The 22,700-nt window shown below is 43.3% G+C and overlaps 2 protein-coding genes across 2 annotated transcripts; one reads left to right on the top strand and one right to left on the bottom strand.

Annotated features, from left to right (window-relative positions):
• The first annotated feature begins 14 nt into the window (after positions 1-14).
• On the top strand, positions 15-16,176 carry mmp28 (matrix metallopeptidase 28). Its single transcript, XM_085479409.1, has 8 exons — positions 15-230; positions 2,064-2,140; positions 2,796-2,986; positions 8,810-9,031; positions 9,476-9,721; positions 12,744-12,893; positions 13,270-13,437; positions 14,064-16,176. Exons 1-8 carry the CDS (start codon positions 111-113, stop codon positions 14,456-14,458), a joined length of 1,569 nt encoding a protein of 522 aa, XP_085335535.1. The 5' UTR covers positions 15-110; the 3' UTR covers positions 14,459-16,176.
• On the bottom strand, positions 15,316-21,706 carry fam124b (family with sequence similarity 124B). Its single transcript, XM_085479408.1, has 7 exons — positions 21,312-21,706; positions 20,888-20,919; positions 20,051-20,260; positions 19,314-19,709; positions 18,923-19,119; positions 17,784-17,940; positions 15,316-16,886 (listed from the first exon to the last, which is right to left on the bottom strand). Exons 1-7 carry the CDS (start codon positions 21,380-21,382, stop codon positions 16,306-16,308), a joined length of 1,644 nt encoding a protein of 547 aa, XP_085335534.1. The 5' UTR covers positions 21,383-21,706; the 3' UTR covers positions 15,316-16,305.
• Between the last annotated feature and the right edge of the window lie 994 nt (positions 21,707-22,700).

The raw sequence follows: 22,700 nt of genomic DNA, 5'->3' as shown, positions 1-22,700 counted from the left end.
AGTCCTCACAGTAATGGAGGAGTCTTGGGATCACTTGAGTGTCCTCGGATAGTAAATTTAATCATGGAGGTTGTGAAGGGAGCAGGGCGCTGACTGCGGTTCTCCCCGCGATGAGCCGCCGAGCTCCGGGCCTGTGTGAGCGGGGCGTTAGGAGACTCTGGTTCCTGGCTGTAACGGCGCTCATCACCGCTCAGACTACCGCAGGATCACCGCTGCTCCTGGACCCGGAGGTACTGCTGTCAAAACTCATTTCACAGAGACTCAAAGACCTCTGTTACAAACATTTCTGGTAAGCAGGCGAATTAAAGTGACCCACATTTAAAACTACGCTGTGGGCACTGCGAAGTTATCCTACCGGGGAAATAGTTTTATCGGCTTTACACCGAAGCTTTGACACAGTGAATTTATTTGGTGGTTATAATAAAATAACATTAACAGCTCACAGCAGTAATCAAATAAGATGATTTTACAGTTGTTTCAGACGAAAAGGTACATGTCTGTCTAAACGTATTTCTGTAAAAACATTAAATATTCGTAATGGCTGTTTTGTTTTTCATTTACAACCAACAATTTAAAACGCAACTCCCTGCTGTCTCTATAATAGCGCTTTCCTGTTTTGTCGCCATTATAAAATGTGCAAACTTTTTAATAACGGGAATTATTACAGCTGGACAATGTTGTTATAGTTAACTAAAAATGGACGTAAAAAGCTGTCAAAACAAAGTCAAAATTATATTTTAACTTTAGTTGGTGAAATGTATTAACATGCCTGATGAGGCTTTGATGTCTACAGTGCTGTACCATACTGCAACTTAAGATCTATACCGATATAGATCCAATACCATGTAAAACAGTCCCAGTATTGCCGATAACATACATTTAACCTAGATTATGAACCGAGAACAAAGATTTCGAGTCGTTGCGGGGTTTTCTTATAGCTGTACTGATTTTCCCCCAAATCTTGCATCTTGGCATGTGCCCTCCATACAACAATAGTTTAAAAAGACTAAAGCTAACAATTAAACTAAAAAAAAAACTAAGCTGAAATGAGCAACCCCACTCAAAACAGATTTAAAAACAAAGAGTCTTTATATATCCTATATTCATTCAGGAAAGGTTACACATACTGTGATGTAATGTTAAAGTCTGCTGCATAAAGACAAGGAGATCGGACCCATTCATAAAGAAAGATAAACGAGTTTCGCCTCTCTGTGGTTCAGACTGCACCGCTCTAATCTGACAGCTCCCTTTGCTGGCTGTCCAAAGACTACACGCTTTCCTCATCTGGTTTCACCAGCTATGCTTTCATTCTTACATTAAACAAAGCCCTGTGGCATTTTCAGAAACATTATTATTATTATTATTTTGTTGTTGCACATTCCTGTTGCTGAAACGCATCTGTCATCTCCTCAGTTTTAATTTCCGCCCCGTCACATCTGTAATCGCACTCTGAGCGGTGCCTGCTGCTGTTGTCTGAACATGAAGGGGCTGTAATATTAAACTATGAACCAGCCTCACAGAATAATGCAACACCTGTTGGCGTGTACCCTGTGGGTTCATGTTAAAGCACTTTATAGGTATTACACCGGAGCTTTCCGTGACTTGCATGTTTACATGGAATTCTTGCAAAATTATAACTTGGGAGTTTCAGGGGCCCCCGGGGGGCTTCTTTGTCTTATGGGTGGTCTGCGCACTCATAACCATGTACATGGTAAAATAATGCAGAAGTCTTGCAAACTCATGGGGATGTGTGGTTACTACGCTATGTTCTTATTAGAAATATGTCGTGTGACAGCACTGGTTTTTGAAAACAGTAGCATTTTGTAATAATGTCACACCATTAAGCATTAGTAAGGTATTAGTAAGTGCTTAATTAATTATTTGTATGTCATTACTCCTCTTTAGTATGTCGTTTTTAAAAACACGTATGGTTATCCATCTGTCCACTGTCACACCTTGTACAGCTATCACTGCTAGTAAAAATCATAGTCATAACCATCACCATTTTTGTTCTGCTGCTTCTCTTGGAGTTTAATTATTAACAGGTACGACTTCCGTTGTAGGACTTTCTGGAAAAGTATGGCTACCTCCATCATGACTACCACATCCACAATGCGGCTGAGGTACAGTCTGCAGTCCGGTAGGTCCATTTGCACACATTTCTACCTCTAGGCATTGCGTGTTCATCACAGGGAGGGGTGAGCTCGGTGTGGTACAAGCCTCAGGGCTGAACGTCTGTGCAGGGCAGTAAAACACACCCTCATCTCCGCATTGGGAAACCTCTCCTGAACCCTCCCTGAACCATCCAGGAATTTCAGGAACCTCGCCCTCTGGCTCACTGTACTATAATGGGAACTGATTAAAACTCCTTCATCTTGGACTGAATGATGTGTTCGTAAACTCTGTGCAGTTTTTATGTATCTAAATGCTCATCTCTACTCAATGTATGCAGGCTCTGGTATATAAAGGACATAAAGGTTGGGGATAAGGCTACATTTTTGATGTTATCAGCCTTAACAGCTCTTCTGCTTTCCATCCATTGATGTGGGAAACCTAGCTTCATGATGCTGATGTACTTTTGAGTTATATGTATCTGTAACTCGCCTGAATCCAGGAACAGTCCAAGTGCCTGGCTGAAAGCTCTCGTGCAAATCTTTAATAGCTCCTCTCAGAAACACAGAAGTGCATCAGATCATTAAATCTCTATGCAGCAAAGATCTATCACCTTTTGCAGCCCTTTTGGCTCACACACTAGAGAGACTCTAAGTGTTTTGTCTCTCTCTGTCTCTCCGCAGAGAATTCCAGTGGTTGTCCCGTCTGCCCATCACAGGCAAACTTGACAGCGCCACCCTGCTGCGGATGGCAGAGCCTCGCTGTGGGGTGTCGGACGAGGGCAGCCAGCAGATCTGGGCTCAGAGAGTGAACTTCATCTTTACTGGACCGAGACCGCCGCAGCAGCTACGCAGGAGACGCTCCACTGCAGAAGGTATAGTTTTACTTAATTTATATGCGTGCATGTGCAAAGTGAGCCTGACTGACATGAGAGCCGGTGTTTCATTCCCTGCCTTTTTATGTAGCGCCTTTGTTTGCCCCATTATGGTCTGAAAGAACCAACAGTTAACTGGGAGGGTCCGCCGTCATAAACTGAAGCACTAAATAGAGTTGAGCGTTGTAATTAAAGCTGGTGGAGTGTCTGATGGTGCACACGTCAGCCCTGAGTGATTCTTATTATTTAGTTACACAAGCCCATGTGTCTTTCATGTCATGTTTGCTGGGTAAAAACTTCAACTTTAGTCTCCACTTTGTCTTTAGTTACTGGGATTATGCTTCTCTCTCTCATCTCCTAAAGTCCTTCACATCTCACTATGTGTTCTTCAGTTTAGATAAAGGTTTGGGGGAATGGGCTCGTCCAAACACATATACCCCTGCAACCTCACTTCCAGTTTCTCCTAGAGGTAAATCTGTTCCATCCAAACCTACATACCAAAATCTAAAAACCAGAGGATTAAAAGAGGTTCGCCTTTCCAGTCTTTCAGTGTTTTATGTTGTTAGAATATCCTTGATGGGAACAAGAGAAGGAGACACTGAACATAGCACAACTTTGCTGATACCGATACTTTTAATGTAATTGTATTCAAGGCGTACCCTTTCATTACCAAAAAAGATTTAACACAATTTAATTGGCTACATACTGAATTTGAAACTATGAACTTACATTCTAGAAACAATGCATTGATCCTTCTCTAGTATTGATCGGATACTAATAATTGCATTGGTACTGACACTATCGATATTTAAATCAATATTTGAATTGATCCGCCCACTAATCTTGAAGTTGCTGCCATCCAGGGCCGCTCTACAGATTTCGATGAGACCTGTAAACGCCCTTTTTTGTACGTCTTCGTGTTTTTCGTTCTCGCTGTCTCTCCTCAGTGCTGTTCGTCACATCTCCTTTGTGAATGAACAGCAGCAGCAGGCCGACGACAGCACCAGAAGCCCCAGCAATGTTTCCCACTCCCTCTCTCTGTGCTTGTGCCTCCAGCCTCATGATGTGTGAAGCCTCTGCATTCCTCAGTGTCACTGACGAGGTTGGCTAATGTTCGGGGAATGCAGCGGCGGCTGATGTTTGCCGCTGCCTCTTCGTGTCAGTACCTGACACGTTCCCTCTGGTACACACATCCATAACTGACTGACTGGATCATGTTGTTTGCCACCTATCTCAGTGGCCAGCTGCTTGTATGGATCTGAGCCTGCTCTTTAAGAACCCAGACTTGTCTCATATGACAGGCGGCAGTGTTATTAAACAGGCGGCAGATACTTTTACACCCTCGGGTCAAACCTCTTACTGATCTGGCTTCATGCATCCACTGATGTATTGTAGCAATAATAGCTTAATTGTGAATAACGGCGTTCTGCTCGTGCGGTGCCACCACCTCTAACTCAAACATTATGCCGCTTTATGCGATAGAAACGGCAGATATGTTTCTGCTTGCAGCTTCACGAGTGTTTGCTCAAGGAGGTTTGTGTTTGGATCAGACTCTTGGTCTGAACAGAGTCCTGTGAAAACATGCGTGTAGTAATAATGAGGCCTCAGGTATGTACAGTGTTGGCTGGCAGTTGTTCCACTTTAACACGGAGAGTAATATCTCAACATGTACTCAACACATGGCAGGAAATACTGTACAGAGACATCTGTGGCTGCAGATAAGCCCAAAAATGTTGGTGATCTCTTTTGATCAATAATGTGACCTAAAGTTTTTACCTACCCTGTTTAATAGTTCAAGTCTGGCATTTTTTATATCCTTGTTTATTTATGTGTAACTTTGCTGATCCTCCGTTTTTTCCTCCCTCCTTCTGGTTACGTGTGTTGGATGGATTGCAGCTATGGTCATAAGTTTACATGCGCTCATCGTGTGCATGAATGTCATGGTAACTGAGGTCTTTTAAGGATTTCTCTGAACTGTTGAATGATTGTACATCTTTAATAAGTTACATAGGTTTTAACTTCTAACAGAATCAGCTTTTAAACTTAGTCCACAAACTTTCAAATACCAGCTTTGGGGAGGCCATTCCAAAAGCTCAGTGTTAGCTCAGTGATCCACACAAAATTGTGATCATTTTCATGTTTGTGTCCATGTTTCAACCATCCAGCTGATTTGAGGTGATGTTGAAGAATTTGGAGGAAATCCTCCTCTTTCATTATTCCTTTCACTTTATGCAATGTACCAGCACGACTTGCAGCAAAACAGCCCCCGAGCACGGGGCTACCACCACCATGCTTGACAGCACGTATAGTTTTTGTAGGTTTGAAAGCCTCCAAACATAAATCTTGTCAATCTGGCCAAATAGCTTGAAGGGAGGAGCTTCTTTCTTCATTGGCACCCTCTCACTCCACGGTGATGAAAAACTCGCTTCTCTGTGGACAGTGATGCAGTTTCCAGTTCATATCAGGCTTGAGGCTTACCATTCTGTGAAGCAGGCGATCCATGACTTAAAGCTAACCCTTAATGCTGTTTGAGCTGTTTGACCTTGACAGCTGACTGTGGCTGCTAAACGAAGCCGTGCGACTGCAGCAGCGTGGGTGAGTCAGACGAGCTGCCTGCTCGTTCACTCTCACCTGTGGTGTGATGTGATTTTTGTTTATCAGCTTCTGAGCTTCCTGGAAACTGAAAACAGACCTTGACTTGTGGTTGTTCCCACTGATATTTACAGAACTGACTTTCCACCAGCTTGTCTAAGATAAGCTATTTAAGTGCATGACGTGTGTGTGTATTTTTCTGAGGTGTGCCTCCGTGGATCCATGCCATGAAGTGTAGACGCTTAAACAATGAATGGGCATTTTTGCACATTTTTGGTAACTATTTCAATAATTTCATTTTTAAATAATTAGATCGAAGTTTTCAGTTCAGTCAAAGATTCACTGCTTCCAGCAAACAGTTGGTTTCTTTTGCAAAGTTCCCTATTTTCATATGCATGAATGGCTTTATAGGTATCTGAGGCCCGAGAGAGACCCACAAACAAGCAGCAGGTGAAGGTGTCTGCAATAAGGCCTGGCAGAGCATCTCAAGAGAGGGAGTACGGTATCATCCAATTAGAGCACTTTAGCTTACCTGTGGCTCCCAGGATATTTAAAACAAGCCTTCAGCTTTCAGGCCCCTCTTCTGTGGAGCCAGCTCCCAGTTTGGATTCAGGAGACAGACACTATCTCTACTTTTAAGATTAAGCTTAAAAGTTTCTTTTTGATAATATTTATAGTTAGGCCTGGATCCAGTGACCCCGAATCCTCTCCTGATTATGCTGCCTGGGCTTCTTCTTCACTCACTTCCTTTCACTCTCTGACTCCTGTTAAAAGGGAGTTTTTCCTCCTCACTGTCGCCAAGTGCTTGCTCATAGGAGGTGTAGTCTGAGTATTGGGGGTTTCTCTCTTTCATTGTAGAGTCCTAAAGCACACTGAGGAAACTATTGTCCTTATTTGATGTAAATAAAACTGAATTGAAACAAATTTTGGATTTTAGACCACGGCCTGGACAAAATAACCCATGAGACGTGAATGAAATCTTGTACATCGCGTCGGGTCTTTTTTGGCCTCGCCCGTTGGCTTTGTTGTCAGCGGCATCTCTTGCCTGCATTTGTCGCACAGCCTTCTTAACACCAGCAACAAACAGAATCTCCCCGAACCTCCACAACCAATAACTTTAGCTATCAGATGATCTAAGTCACTTCCTAATGTCTGTGATAGCACGGCCTCCCCTACACTGCCGCTATAGAGGGCATCATAATTGCTTCCATAAGGGAAGTCTTGGAATGTCTTGTGTGTATCGGACTTCCTGGCTTCTCTGCCGTCCTCTGGGACCTCTTACTCCGCGGCGGTCTGAGATGGAGAGTAGGCGCCTGAGCTCTGCTGAGAATACACATCTACACACATGATGCGGTAACAGGCCTAATGTGTGCAGTTCATCTTGGAATGAGAGGTGGAGCAGGGATGGGAACATGTTTGAGTATCTCACAGTCTCAAATCATACTAATCAGACTTCTAGAGGATTGCAGCAAATGATCACTTTATTTTGAATCAGATTTTTTTTGTGGTGTTTGAGCCTCCATGTGCTTCCACTCTTACAGCGTCATATCTGTGTAAACTGTTGCAACAAAAAGGACAAGCATGAAGTTCTTATAAGAGTCAAGCTGCTGCCGAAGCACAACTTCTGTTTGTGTGTTTACTCACACAGCTTACACACTGATGTCACTGCCAAAACCATGTCTTAATGGCTCCAGATTTCCAGATATTTTCCAGTCTCCAGGGTGCTGTTGCGGTCTCTCGGCCATTCACAGTATGCAGAACATGCTTCTCGTATATTTCTCCCATATTCTGTTTGCAATGCGTTATTTAAACAAGCACAAATGGCATCAAAAGCACTCAGAGTCTGTCCTCCGTTGTAGCGGCCTCAGGCAGCGTGAGGCTTTAAGACGGAGCAGTAGTGTGTAACGTGAGCAAACCTCCCGCTCACATTTGGCCGTCTTTTAAAAAAATATTTTGACAACTTTGGAAAATAAGTTTGATTTATGTGGACGCTTAAGCGTCAGCTCTCCAAGTATGTGTAAATCAGCCGAGCCCCGAAGTGAAGACTGAATGGAGAAGAATCACTTCTTGCAAGGTTTAAGTGTCAGGCAGTCCCTGACACTTAAACCTTTTTTGTCTGTTAGGGCTGTTGAGCTGCTTGTGTGTGTCTGCTTTGTCTCCAGACTCTTTTACTGTGTGATCCTGTGTATGTGTGCGAACAAATTTGAGTCTTGTAAATTAATGAAAGGCTGAGCATGAATCCCCCATTCCTTCGATCCACGAACAAATGATGTGACTGTGAAGTTTGCGACACGTGTAATTATAACTAAGCCAAGAAACTACAGACACATGGTGAAGTAAACTGTTTGGTGAAGCATGCAGTCAGAGTGCGTGTTAGTTTACCCAGCTGGAAGCTTGCATGGCTAACATCCTATCATTCTGGCTCAGTTGGCTGGATTTGTCACAGTTGAGGATGGGATATCAGGCATTCAGAACTATAAAACAATTCAATTCAATTCAATCACCCCAATAAAGCATATCCCTCTAAGACTGCCGGTTTACTTGTGGTTGCTAGAGGATTTAAAAGTAGAATGGGAGGCAGAGCCTTCAGCTTTCAGGCCTCTTTCAGTCCCAGTTTGGGTTCAGGAGACACATACCCTTTCTACTTTCAATATTAGACTTAAAACTTTCCTTGAGGTGACCCTCAATCCTTCCTTAATTATGCTAGTTATTTAAGGTGTAAATCCACAGCTACATCAATGGCTTATAATAAGGACACAATAGTAATAATTTAACAATTTCCAATGGGATTAGCTCTCTAAAAGTTCAACTAGTTTAAAATAGCAGACTATCCAGCAAATATGGAAAGAAAGAAAACAGCCACATTAGTCGAATGAAACAAATCAGGGATTGTTTTGACATCTTATAAAGACAGTCAATTCTCTTTGAAAAGATAATTTAGTTTAACATATATGAAAAAATCAGCATGACTGAGCACTTTTTATGCTCTTATTCTCGTTTAGTTAGCATCTTTACCCATGTACCTGTCTGAGGGCTAACTGTGTTATTGAGTTTTAGCCAGTATTACTTTTTATATTCTTTGATAATTGCTTTAAACTAAGCCTTGCTCCGAATAACACTGCTGGCTGTTTTTTGGTTGGAGCTCATCTGCTGATGCACCGGCTGATATGAACCAGACTGGGAGTTTCATAGTGTCTCATTTCTGCTTCTCTCTGTCTGGCCGTTCTCCAGTTGACAAGTGGTACAAGCGCCACCTGACCTACCAGATCGTGAACTGGCCTCAGCACCTGTCGCTGGGCTCTGTCCGGCTGGCTGTGCGTGCTGCCTTCCAGCTGTGGAGCAACGTGTCGGGCCTGGTCTTCCAGGAGGTCCCTGGTGGACCTGCAGACATCCGGCTGGCCTTTTATGAAGGAGACCACAACGACGGGGCCAGCAACGCTTTTGACGGACCAGGTCAGGGTCACAACACATCGATCTATTTCATCTTCATTTATATTTACAAGGACTTGTTTAAGAAGAAAAGATATTTAACTTCCTTAAATTCTCCTTACACGTACTGGCAGATTAATTTCATTAGTTAGGTGTGAATAGTAATGAGATTACTGGGAATATTTGGGCTTAAGTCCCACAAAATCACAAGTTTACATTTAAGTAGAACATGTAAACTCATTAAGATCCTTTGATCTGACTCAGCAAATTAGAAAATTCAGAAATATTAGAATTTCTGAATTTAAAGAGCACTTTAATGCAACTTTTTTCTCTACACTGTGTGTTATTTGTAACCTGAAAGCTCCCAGTCTCAAAATGGAAAGAACGGCTGTTCAGAGTCTTTAACGACCTCTTTAATACATGAAGCAGCACCATCCTGCAAGTCCTCAAGTCCTTTTTCTCATTCAGGGGGAACTCTGGCTCACGCCTTCCTGCCTCGCCGAGGCGAAGCCCACTTCGACATGGCGGAGAGGTGGACGCTAAACGGGCACAAGGGCCACAACCTTTTTATGGTGACCGCCCACGAGATCGGACACACTCTGGGCCTGGAGCACTCCCCCGTTCGTCACGCTCTGATGTCGCCGTACTACAGGAAGCTCGGCCGCGGGCTGGTTCTGAGCTGGGACGACATTATTGCCGTGCAGCAGCTGTACGGTGAGAACATGGTGCTTGGTTTATGGTAACAATTTAAAATGTTAAATAAGTTTAAACTTAGTTGCATCCCTTTACATAAAACTAACACAGCATTTCATAAAGAGAAAATCATACCAACAGTCAGACATGGTGGTGGTAGTGTGATGATCTGGGGATGCTTTGATGAACTGTGCATGCACAGTCTGATTGTCTGTTCTATTGCCCTCCAAATTGGGAGCTGTAGCACCGAGCTGTGAAAAAGGCCAGCAGGCCACTACAGCTCCAAACACTGACGGTGACTGAGTAGAGCAGCAAAGCCAAAACTTAATTTCTTACATTTCTTGTTTGCAGTCACTCGAAGTTTCTGCGTGTTCTTGGCAAAAGAAATATGCACAACACATCACAATCTAATCTTGAGTTTATCTTTAGCAGCAGGAGGAGTTTGTTCAGCCTGACAGCCTCTTAGCTGCTGCTGTGGGAGTGTTTATAGGGAGGGCAGCGGAGGTGGTGTGAGTGTCAAAACAACACACTCAGCAGCCTGTTTGTGTATTATTATTATTATTAGCATTGCAGTTATGCACACTGTATTTACCTGCTGTGATAGATTACTGTTGTGGTTGTGCAATGTGGGAGCATCACCCTGGACTTCTTGAATGACGGCTATAAGAGTTTCTGTTTACTGCAAGTTTGTTGTCCCTCCTGGCATGTGTGAGGCAGGTTTCCACATGTGCCGCTCTGCACACTTCTTTTATTGCTTGTTTTGGGGGGTTTTCTGCTGCTGCTTGGAAAATGATTTCTCCACAACAGCTGCGCAACAATACGTCTTAAACCATTTTTGCATTGCCAGCAGCTCTTTAGCCGTGACTGTGTGACGTTTTGAAGATGCATGAGGAGCTTCCTGCGCTCTGGCCCGGCCTCTCAGGTGTACGGCAGCTGCACAGAGAAAAACAAGACACTGTGCAGGAATGCTTGCGTGGCTGCAGGACAAGCACACAGCTCTGAACCTGAGATCAGCAGAAGTTTGCAGGCAGACCACGTCCAGCTGCCTCTCCTTTTATTTAATAAGTGAGGAGTTCCATCTGCTCTGCCTCTGAAATATTCTGTCTTCACCATCCTAAAGTGGCCCTTCACTCCCGCTGTGTCGGCCGAACAGAGAGACACACATCTTTATTTCAGTTACATTCAGGACCTAAAGCAATTTGACCATAGATTGAATTAAATGGCAGCAATTATAGCAGATAATTACCTTTAGTTGGTCGTTAAGCTGTATGTGCTTTTGTTTTTAGGGAAACTTGAACTTTGGGTGGCCACTTATCAGCAGACCTTACACAAAGACCTCAAGACAACTCTCCAATAGCTTTTTTTTTTTTTGCTTCAGGGAAAATTACCCAGGATTCCTTAACGGGCACTCAATTGAAGCTTGGTCTGCTTTTTCTCCTTTATTCCTATCAACCTGTGGCAGTAATATGTGCACACTGCAGCTGCTCCCACGTAAACGTCAAGCGACTTCAAAACTGACAAGACTGCTGATGCTCGGAAAATGTTACATCTGCTTAAACATATAAGCTTTAAGGAGAATATGTGAATGTGAGTGTGTGTGTGTGTGTGTGTGGGTGTGAATCATTCCTGGCACTGCAATCTGATAAGGAGCACATGTGAGCAGACTGGATATGTCAGAGAGCGAACATAGATTTGGTGTTTCTGCCTTTGAATACGGTGCCGTGTGCACTGTGACGGAGACATCAAAAACAACAACTTTGACTTGAAGTGGACTTTTTATGCTTTTCCTTCTTTGTTATATATACTGTTACAATGCTGGTTGCTCATATTAAATATAGCCAGTTTGAAATAATGAAGTCAACGCAAGCTTACTGGCTACTTTGTAAGATGCACCTGCTTAACCGCTTGTTAATGTAAATATCTAATCAGCCAACCACAAGGTAGTGGCTCAGTGCATTTAGACATGTAGATGTGTAAACTAAGGGAGCATCAGAATGAGGAAGAAAGATCATGAAAGTGTCTTAAATGGTCTGATTATTTTGAGCTGGTCTGCTGCTGACACTTTACAACACAAACATCTCAGTGGCGGAAAGGGCGTGTGGCCTTAAAGGGACAGCAGCTTGTAAAACAGTTACAGAAATATGTAACTAGTGCAGAATGTAATGCAATAACCTCAAACATGCTCCCGAATATGAAGCTCAGCAGTATAAAGTTAAATATTATTCACATCCAGGCCTATATGACATTAATTTTAGGATTTATAGCTTTAATATTTCAGTTTAGTTGCCACTTTGGTGCCATTTCATATCTAAATATCTCTTCCACTTCTGATGAATGTGGCAGAGTGCGAGGAGGGAGTTTGTGTGTTTGGATGAAGTCATCTCTGCTCCTACATGCTCACAATGAGCTTTTGGATACCACTGCGGTGTGCACAGTAGAGCTATCTTTCCTGCCTTCTTCCTCCTGTTCTTGGGTGTGCTGATTTTATCCATCTTCCTACAAAAATGTTTGTTGAGCTCCTTGCAAACAAAGTGGCTGTAATCACATCTGAAGCACTATCATTTACTCTTCAGTTGAGCTCAATGTGTTGTGCCCCCCTCCTCCCCTTTTTTTCTCCTTTATTCTTTTCATGTGCGCACTGCGAGGGTACCCGGGCCAATAACAATAGGACGGCTCTGATTTTGGTAGTTAAAAAATGTTAAAGGTTCCAGCCCGTGCTCTATCTACAGTCTGTTGTTTATTTCCTGTGCACTGGAATGTCATCCATCAGTATACATCAACCCAGCCACATCCTGTAAAGGACAATTTAAATGTTAACATTCTCCAAGTCCTGTTTAAGAAGAAATCTCCACAGTTTGTGTTCCCATTCGTTCCTGATCTAATTTAGTAAACAGTTAAATTGCTGTTTGGGATGCATGAGAAATCAGACCGATCTGTAATGTAAAGTTTGTCCGGTCAGCCAACGAGAACAGTTAACAATAAACTCCAGCTCTTCCTCTTCATTGTTTTATGGCTTTGCTTCCTTTATTTTTTGTGCCTTTAGGTAAACCATTAGGCGATCGCCCGGTGAGGTTGCCGGGTCAGGTTTTGCACGCTGCGCTGCAGGAGTGGGAGTTCTCAGAGCTTCAAAGCAGACACGACACCCCGGGACAGCCTCTCTACTGCCAGGGCGTCTTTGATGCCATCACTATGGGTGAGGTCCGAATAAATGAAATCTTATCAGAAAACAACATTCAGCCACAACTCTTGTAGAAGAAGCTGAAGAACAATAATAAACCCTGTAGCAGGAACAGTGGATATTCCTGTTTTCATATTTATTTCTATAACAAAAGGACAAAGCTGCTGATAAATACTCGCTTTCCTGTATTTCAAAATCATTTTATAGTTAAGCAAAACAGGAAAGAAAGTTTAAGCCACCCATGTGTTCTCATGATACCTGAGAAAAGAGCGAGAACAGTGAGATGCTGTAATTTCCAGACTTTTAGCTTTGTTCAGGGCTCAGAAACTGTTCCCAGCATGCTCTGTGCAAGAATGAGAGACATATACACGTATATTCATCTCTTTTCCAGACCAAAATAAGACAGTGCTGGTGATTCGTGGCAGCGTATACTGGACTGTACCGGCTGAAGGGCGCGTAAGTGGCCCGCTGCCTCTCCGTCAGCGCTGGCCCGACCTCCCTCCGGCTATCGAGGCCACTGCCTTCTCTCCGCTGGACTCGAAGTGGTATTTTTTCAAAGGTACTGCCTCATTGAGCACATTAATGGGACTCACACCTCCTTTTTAAGGCATTTCCTAAACTGCTAGCCAACTTCACGCATCTGTTAAAACTCCCAAAATAGATCCTCTCGTGCCTTTTAAAATAGCAAAGTGCTGCTTAAAGGCTGAATACAGCGGTGAGGCTCCAGCTGCGGTTTTAATAGTCTTCTCTTTGTGCTAAAGGCTACAAAAATTTGTCTGAAGATAGTGCCAAAATGTTCCACTAAATGCCAAATACCTGACAAGACTGTCTTATCTGCCGAATGCAAACAGTTTTATGCAAAGCTCAGATGCTCTGCTGCATTATTAATCTCCATAAATCATAATCACAAATTTTTTAAATTAAGAAAACCGCCCAAAACACTTGTACATACTGTGTGTACTTTCTGTATTTAGTCAAAGTTATGCTTAGTTTTAAAGAACATATTGCGTTTCGGTAAAGTTATTTCATCTCTTAAAAGGCCCGGTGTCCTGAGTTTTTTGCTAAATGTCATCAGATGCTGTATTGTTTGTGCAGCACTGGTGAAATAGAGGTTTTATTTTATTCTACTCTTCGTGAGCATAAGGTTTGGTGTCATTTCAGTGTCTCTTGCCTCCTGCTGTGCAGGGAAGCGGATCTGGCGCTACACGGGCAGCACGCTTGACCCCGGCTTCCCCAGGAAGAGCAGCGAGCTAGGACTGCCTCGTCACCCTGACAGTGCCTTCTACTATGCTCCTCTGGGTCACATGGTCCTCTTCAAGGGCTCCCGTTACTCCGTACTCAACCTTAAAACCTTGCGTCAAGAGCCCTACTACCCACGCAAGCTGGCTGACTGGACTGGCGTGCCGCAGGGGACCAACGGGGTGCTGACCCGTCCAGATGGCCGCCTTTACTTCTTCAAAGAAAAGCGGTTCTGGAGGTTTGACCCAGTGAAGGTGCGAGTCACCAAAGAGGGCCACTGGGCCAAGGACCTGAGCTGGACCGGCTGCAGGAGTTCTCCTCAGAGCAACAACATCCTTTGACCAGCAGATGGCGCCGCAGGATTTAAAGTGCAATTTGTTGATGTATCGTAATACAGAGGAGCTACAGCTTCCCAGCACGTACAGTATTTACACTGCAGAGCGATTAGCATTATTGTGTATGGAAGTGTAATTACAGCCTCAACAGGACTGCACATCATCAGCAGCAGCAGTGTTTAAATTATAATGCTTACTCTGGAATGTGATGTTCAATCCCTCCTGATTGCTAGGGGCCCCAAATCAATCATGACAGAGTGTGAGAGCAGTGCAGGTGAGTCATCAATGGCGATGAAGTTTCAGGATGTCAGTGGGCCAGTTTGAACTCTTGACCACATCTGAAGAGCCAGAAAATCATTTCAGAGACCCGATTGATTCGGAGCAGCGTCTAGCTGCGTGTCAGAGGTAAAATAGTAACATTTGACTATTTCCATATCATTGCATTTTTAGTATCGGCTGGTGTTTTGAGTGAGTGCACTTGTTTCCAAATGCAGCGGTCTGATTGGTCAGCTTTCTGTATTTGAATCAGATAAATCGAGCTTGAGCCTAAAAAAATAAATGCTGCAAATTTTTCCTGCTAAATTACACGGCCGGTGTGACCGGCTGCATCAAGAATGTTTTTAACGCACACAATCTGCATACAGATTTTGTGTGTTCTGTGTCTAAAGGCCGGTGTGTAAAGCAGCTGTAACTATCTGTGTTTCAACATTCAATGAAAGATGAAATTATGTCTGATCTGGATTTAAGAATTCAGCATAGCAGTGTTATCAGCTGTGTGAATATGTCTGGGATACTTCAAGCATTCACTTCTCACCTCCTACTTCATCTGCCTGCCTGTATGTAAACACACACACACACAGAGCTGTGAGGGCGCAACGACATAGCCATTTTATTATTCCAATCATTTATCTTTTAACCTACATCACTGAACATGTTACACACTACTTGCGTACAATACTCGCTTTCTTCCAGTTACAATTATTTCCAGTAAACGGTTAAATGCTCTGACATCTTCGAGCTCCCCAGCTTGCCTACGGAGAGCAGCCCAGCGGGAAAAACTCTGACCTTATAATGCACAAGTGAAAAAACCCAGACTCCAATGAATCTGTTAGGTTAAACCGAGAAAGCCTTTTCAAAGGAAAAAAAGATTAAAGAAAAATAAGTAAGAGACTAGTTTGACCTGAATAATTACATTTCTTATTCCGATTTCTTTTCCTCACTTAACATCTTTTGCCTTCAGAACAGCTGTAATGATCACAAACACTGTTTAAGTGATCATAAAAAATTCACTCAAGTTAACCTGTCCTTACTGTGACCTTTCAGTAATGAGCATTTCTGAGGTGTCAGGTCGACTAAAGGGAGATAATTCTTCATTGCTGTTATGTAGCCTGGTTTACTCCACTGCTTGTCCATTTTAACAAGAAAATTCTGGATCAATGATTATCTGAAGTTCCTTAAAACAAATGCTTTATATGCCACAAATCAGCTTTCTAATCACGACCAAGGGCAACATCAAAGACAGCCTTAACGCTGAGATCATCTTAATCTGTTCGAAGTTAATCAAAGAAAAAAAAAGTTGCCTAGCTGAGTGATGAGAAGAAGCCTAGTGTGCCTCACTTAAATACAAAACTGATTGCTATTCACTCGGCTACAACAGCTGCACAAATCATTAGCTGCACCTATGTATAAAACTAACTTAGACATTCATTGTATTACCTTTACCTGCGCTGTCTTGAAAAAACAAGACAAGTTAAACTAGTATCTGGATGTTACGTGTCAACTGCTGCAGTGCTCCGGTGTCCCTGTTATTTGTCTGTGATTATTACCACTGCTCGTGACATGGTGGTAGGAATTTAGATGAAGAACTCATCCAGCCGTTCCTCACAGTTCCTCACACGTGCCGGCTCAGCGGTAGTCCTGCTTTCTACCAGGGGCCTGTTGGAGGGGCTTTCCCTGGTCCTGCCTGCATCTGTTCCACCACCAGAGCCCCATGTCTCAGACGACCCCTGAAGGTGTGTGTGCGTTCCTTGCAAACAATCACTCAGCTCCTTGGCCAGCTCCTCGACAGCTGAAGCTCCAACTGTTGTGGGTCTCTGTGACTGGAGGGTCACCAAAAGGTCCAGAGAGGAGGAGCGAGTCATCGCTTTGACTGCTGGGTCTGGGCGAGGAGAGACAGCCGCTCCCGTGTCAACGTTGGTCTCCGGCTCCTCCTCGTCCTCTTCCAGAAGGAGATGGGAGAGAGAGTGGGTGATCGAGGGACGCAGCGGAGAGTCGGGGTGGTTGGAGGTTGAGAGTGGAGCAGGGCTGCTGCGCTGGGACGAGTAACAGGAGCTGCCAGGAGGAGTGCTACAGCAGCTTCCTGATCCCAGGCTCTCCGCTCCACCACTTCCTCCATAAAGATTTTCCAAGATGGGGTCGCTGCGCGGTCTCTGGGCTGGCAAAGAAACACCAAACAGAATTTAAAAATTAAAAATCGTACACTCAATGTACACAAACATGAAAACTATTTCTGCTTTGTGTTACTTTAAGCTGCCCCCGAAGTGTCTCAACCGTGACAGACCAATAAATACAATTTGATTTTATGACCAACTCTCTTGGAACATAAACGTGTGACAGATTCTATATTCAAGAACACAAACCCTCATCAGCTCTCTAACTGGCGATAAGCCTTAAAAAATATGAAGCTTTACATCATACATAAAACTCTCATAAATCTCGTGTTTCCCTCAGTCACTCAGTAAAACTGAAGGTTTTGAGCTCTCTTGCATAGACTCAATGCTCTTTACTCGTATCTAAGCTTGGCCATGCTGATGTGTGATGGCTCTAATCATGTTTTGTTTTTATTGTGAGAGGCCTCCTGCTGTAATGTTGTCTCTATCTTTATTCTTTTCACTTTGTGACATTTTTTTTAAAGGGCTATACAAAAAAAAAAGTACTTACCTAAAAACTTTCTCCAAAAAAATATAACTATGTAACTTAACACTTTCTTTGAAAAAAAAAATCTGAACTGCTTCAAATAACTGCTTAGAAAAGAGACCACATGGCCAGTATAATTACTGGTAAACTTTTCTACTGATATTCATCTCCAATAAAAAGACTTTGCACTGTGCTGGAGGAAACATTTAGTATTTGAGTCATTATACGTACAAATGCTTTCTAAGTCAAAATGATCATTTAATACAACGGCAATTAGAGAGCGCCAGGGAATCATTATGAACGGAGAAGTCTTTGGGAGAGCGCTCAGTGAAGAAGTAATTTGGAGATATTACTCCCTGTCTGTCAAGCTCCAGGCGATAAATCTCCCACTGAAAGATTGAACATCGCAGCTTACCGTGCCTGTGCGTTTGCCCGGACAGAGGAGAGGTAAGGCTGCAGGGTGAAAGGCTGTGTCCCGAGCTGCTGAGTTGAATTCCTCGAGGAGGCATGCTCGAGCCAGTCAGGGGGAAAGCACAGGTCAGAGGTCGCTGAGGTTGTGCCGGGGTTTTCACCTGCAGCACAGGACGACAGAAGAAATGGGATTATAACGTATACCAGGACTACATCCAAACATAACTTTATGTTTCTACTGTTTATCTCTGTTAGAATACAGGATGTAAACTCCTGTTGGAAGCCCCAGCCCATCTACACCTGAACAGATGTTCATCTCCCACCATGACAAACAGCGCAATACAACAGTTGGTTCAGTTATATTTACACTATGTTATTAGTTTCATAAAATAACGTTCACAGACTTGCATATATTTGCATTAGATCCAAATCCTTATCTCAAACATATAAAAATTTCCTGTTTCATAAATCACACATTAGTAGCACATGGAACAAAGGTCTGGCCAGTTTCCCAGCATTCTGTGAGGTAATTAGTGGTTAAATCTCCCACACTTCAGCGTGTTTACTCTTGCAATGCGAGGCTGCGTCAATCTGCCATTCACACAATCCTCACGTTTAACATAAAGAGCGAGATTGACTATGTTGAGTTAACCTGGGGTCAACCCTCCAAAGTATAAGACAGTGTACAAGAGAGGTGAAGAAGAGAGTGTAGGCAGGGTGGAGTGGGTGGAGATGAGTGTCAGGAGTGATCTGTGACAAAAGGATAGCAGCAAGGGTGAAAGGGAGGTTTACAAGATGGTAGTGAGGCCTGCTATGGTGTAAGGTTTGGAGAAGGTTGTACTAATAAAAAGACAGGAGGCAGAGCTGGAGGCTTCTCTTATGGAAGAGAAATGAGTACATTAGAGGAACTGGTAACAAAGAGCATTTTAGACAAAGTTAAAGGGGGAAGGCTGAGACAGTCTGGACAATGTGTAGAGGAGGAATAGTGGATATACTGGACAAAGGATGGTGAAGACAGAGCTGGCAGGCTGGAGGTAAAGAGGAAGACAACTGAAAAGATTCATGAGGATGCTAGGGGTGAGACGGTGGATCCCGTGTGTCGAGCCGTGAGGAAGCAGAAAGAAGAAGATAACCCGCAGTTACCTGAAAGAGAACCTTGTTGCCGTCGAGGTCTTCAGTCTGCCAGCGTGTAGCGCTGATGGGGGTACACGGGTTTGGCAGCAGGGGAACCAGCTGGCCAATTTCTTCCACACTAAACTGTAGCACAGCAGAGCTGCATGGCTCCACCTGAACTCCTGGTGACAACTGCTTTAAAGCCAGCTGTAGGCAGAGCCCGGGCTCTGGATGCAGGGGAAATAAGGCAGGAGGAGACAGCAGGGGATAAGACACATTTTTAATATGACGTTTAAAAAAATTATTATTAAGAAATTTACAAAATTACAAAATTTGAAAGGAATAAATGTGTATGTAGTTTTAATTTGAGGAGTATAAAAACAATACTGCACAATCAAGAGCAAACACTCTAAAGCCTTACCCATATGCAGGGTGAACCAGCAGAATCCTGCCTTCTGCTCCTCTGCCTGTCGCTGCAGCACCGTCTCATAGAGCCGCACAGCATCCTCATAATTGTCATACGCACTGTACAGCGTCACACGTAGTATCTCACCCCCGCAGTGCACTGGTCGAACTCCCCACACCGGCATCCCCGCACCCAGGCTGTAAAAGTCTCTGCTGGGCAGGAGGTAGGGCCGCAGCAGGGCATTGGAGGGCGAGCTGCTGGAAGTAATGTGGATCCCTCCGGTTCGGCTGCCACAACTCTCCGTGTGATGATAGTGCCAGGGAGGACGCTGGAAGAAGTCCAGCACTTTGAGGATTCGTTCCTCTCCGTAGGCCTCGTGCAGGAAGAAAGTGATGGCCAGAGACGGGTAGCCTGAAAGATGTCAACTTTTATTTTATTCATTCTAAGTGAAAACAGACATGGCTCTGGCAGGAGCTCATTGTGGGATGGCATGTTTACAACGGTTAAAGTGCAGCATTTGATGGGGGGGATGTTGACCTCAATGGCAATCTTAAATTTCTTTAAATATTTCTCATTTTCACATATGGAAGTTATCATTATAGCTGAATAATACACCTCCAAAGTGTGTAATAAGGTATAATGTATGGTTGAAACGTCCGTGCCAAAGAAACAGCTGAGATCCAAGTATATGTACTGTTACTACATACTGTGCTGAAATGCAGGACTACACACTGAAAACCCAGAATCCTTACCAGCCACGGGGCAGAGGCGGGGGTAAGTTCTGAATGGTGAGGCCCTCTCCGACACGTGGAAGATGCGTAGGCTCGGGCAGAGCCAGCGCAGCAGGCGATCCAGGGTGTGTTGCAACAGCAGGGAGTCTCCGGGGTTAGCCAGCAGATGCAAGTGCATTAGCAGGAGCTGCTGCCGCCGCTGCTGTCTGACCCGCCTGCTCACGAGGTCGACTGATGTGACGCACAAAAAACACGAGGCACAGAGTGTACAAAGATATTTTAGACAAGGACATCATTAAACTAATTCAAAAATAAGTTTATCCCCCCAAAGGGAAGGAGTATTTATTCGGTTGGTTTGTTTGTCTGTCTACTATCCAGTTTTCATGATATCATTTAAAATTTTTGTGTGACGATAGAGATCATTTACTGCTCCATCTGATTACATTTTTTCAAGCCCACTGGACATAAATTTGGACTTTTAATCTTTTTAATTGTATCATTTGTTTTACAACCTTTATAAATTCATGTTCAAGTAACAGATGAATAATACATTACAGAAAAAGTTCATATTCTTCTACTGCAGTAATGTCGTTTTTTATTGACAGTATGGCAGAGCCACAAATCCACACATGTAAAAAAACGGATTAAATTTTACTTATTTTTCATATATTAAGAAATCTGCGGGATTAAATATTTAGAGTCACTGGTCTGACCCACTTTAAATTAAATTGGGCTGTACTGCAGCCCACGAGGTAAGATGGTTTAGATTATTTGTGTTTTTGTCTTTATGAAGGTGCGAAAAGTAAGTTTGAGTGTTTTTTTTTCCTCTTTTTACTGTGTGAGTCTAGGATTACTTACTGCCAGACGACGACATCCTGCTGCAGTCTGATCTGAAAACAAAAAAGGCCACGAATTTAGTTTATTATTCATTCATATATTTGGGGAAACACAAAAAACTGTCTCCATCTTGTGGTGGTCGGTTTGGAAACGTTCCCTTTACTTTGGTCTCCATGACAACACTTTATCTGTTGTTAGCTAGCGTACAACTTAAAAGAATCACTAGAAAAAAACCGTAAAGATCACAGCAGCTGCCAAAAAGCCGATGTCGTAAAGTGCTAAAGGGTTAAATGAACGTTAAAGTCATACTCTTCATAATTTAATGTCTGGAGCAAAAATTATTTCCATTGTGGCAACCGCTATAAAAAAGAAAAAGAAAAAAAAGCGAAGCTGACTAGCTGAGGTTAGCCTCCGGAGCTAGCGCTGGGACCGTTGACTCACTCACTCGGCAGTATCAGCTCCGGAGTCCACGTTTTCATCGTCGGCTCTCTTCAACACCGCCGCTCGGCGCAACATGGTCCGGTCCACACTTTCACATCTGCGCCCATGCTCCGGCCAGTGAGTCTGAGCTGTGTTTACGGCAGACCACACTCGGGCTGAAAAGCATCCTGTTTGATTTCTTTCCGCAGGCTGCTCCCCCCCCCCCTTCCAAAAAAATGGGACACTTGCTGGGACGCTGACGTCACATGGCACCCACACACCCTTAGTTTATCGTTTTAACTGTAAGGCTCGCTGGGTTTTTAAAAAAAGAAAAGAAAAGATAAAAAGGAGAGGTGGCCCGTTTGGAGTCTAGAAGGCTTGAGGGTGTACGTATGTTTGCGCAGAGCCCAAATCCCGGGCGAAAGGGACCAGCAGAGGTGGTGCTACTTTAAATCCAAAGCCGCCTCCTATAATAACAGAGCAGATGGCAAGCTCTAACAAAATGACAAGACAAAGGAGACGGTCCAGACGGCCTGGGCAGATTTAAAAGTGCAGGGGAGGCTCCAAAGACTAAGTTAAACACGTTGTTTGTTAAGACCTTCTTAAGACCATATGGAGAGCTTTAGAAAGGCACAGTTTGGACAATGTTATCAAGCAGTGCGAAGTGAAAAGCAGATAAAACCATCATTCAGTGAAAGACACAAGTTACACCAATATATTCAGAAGAAAACTAAACAAAAACACCAAAGCAACCCTGCAATCTTAACAAAGGTGTTAAATGTTGAATAACCAGGCATCGTGACATAATACAAGTATAACAAGAACATTCACTTGATTAATATCACCCTTTACTCGAATTTGGGCAGATATCCTAAATAGAAACGTTTCTAAAGCACAAAGTGCTGGGAAAACATTTTTAATATTTATTGTTGAACAGACTGGGGCTCTAATTCGAAGGCCAAGACTTGTGTTTTTGTCATTTACTGTTATTTCATTACTCATTGTATTTTCATTACTCAGTAGAAGTATTAAGAACGCCTTTCAGTACAAAATAATATTATTTAACACCAGTACAAGCCACGGACCTGAAATAACTATACTCTGTTATAACTTTAGAGTTTTCTACACTCACCAGACATGTTATTAGGGACACCTGTTCAACTGCTCAGATAACAGCCAATGGTATCTACTTAGTGAATTAAGGCATGTACACATGGTCAAGACGATCTGCTGAAGTTCAAACTGAGCATCAGAATTAGGAAAAAAACATTATTTAAGTGACTTTGAATGTGGCACAGCTGTTACTGTCAAACAGGCTGGTCTGAGTATTTCAGAAACTGCTGATCTTCTGGGATTTTCCACACAGAAGTGTCTCTCGGGTTTACAGAGAATGGTCCAAAAAAGAGCAAACATC

Source organism: Copadichromis virginalis, linkage group LG14 (genome assembly GCF_057382275.1).
Source record: "Copadichromis virginalis isolate Kocher_CV1m ecotype Utaka linkage group LG14, C_Virginalis_male_GT1.1, whole genome shotgun sequence".
Taxonomy (NCBI): domain Eukaryota; kingdom Metazoa; phylum Chordata; class Actinopteri; order Cichliformes; family Cichlidae; genus Copadichromis; species Copadichromis virginalis.
The sequence above is the reverse complement of the archived record's forward strand: the minus strand, read 5'-3'. Positions and strand labels throughout refer to the sequence as shown.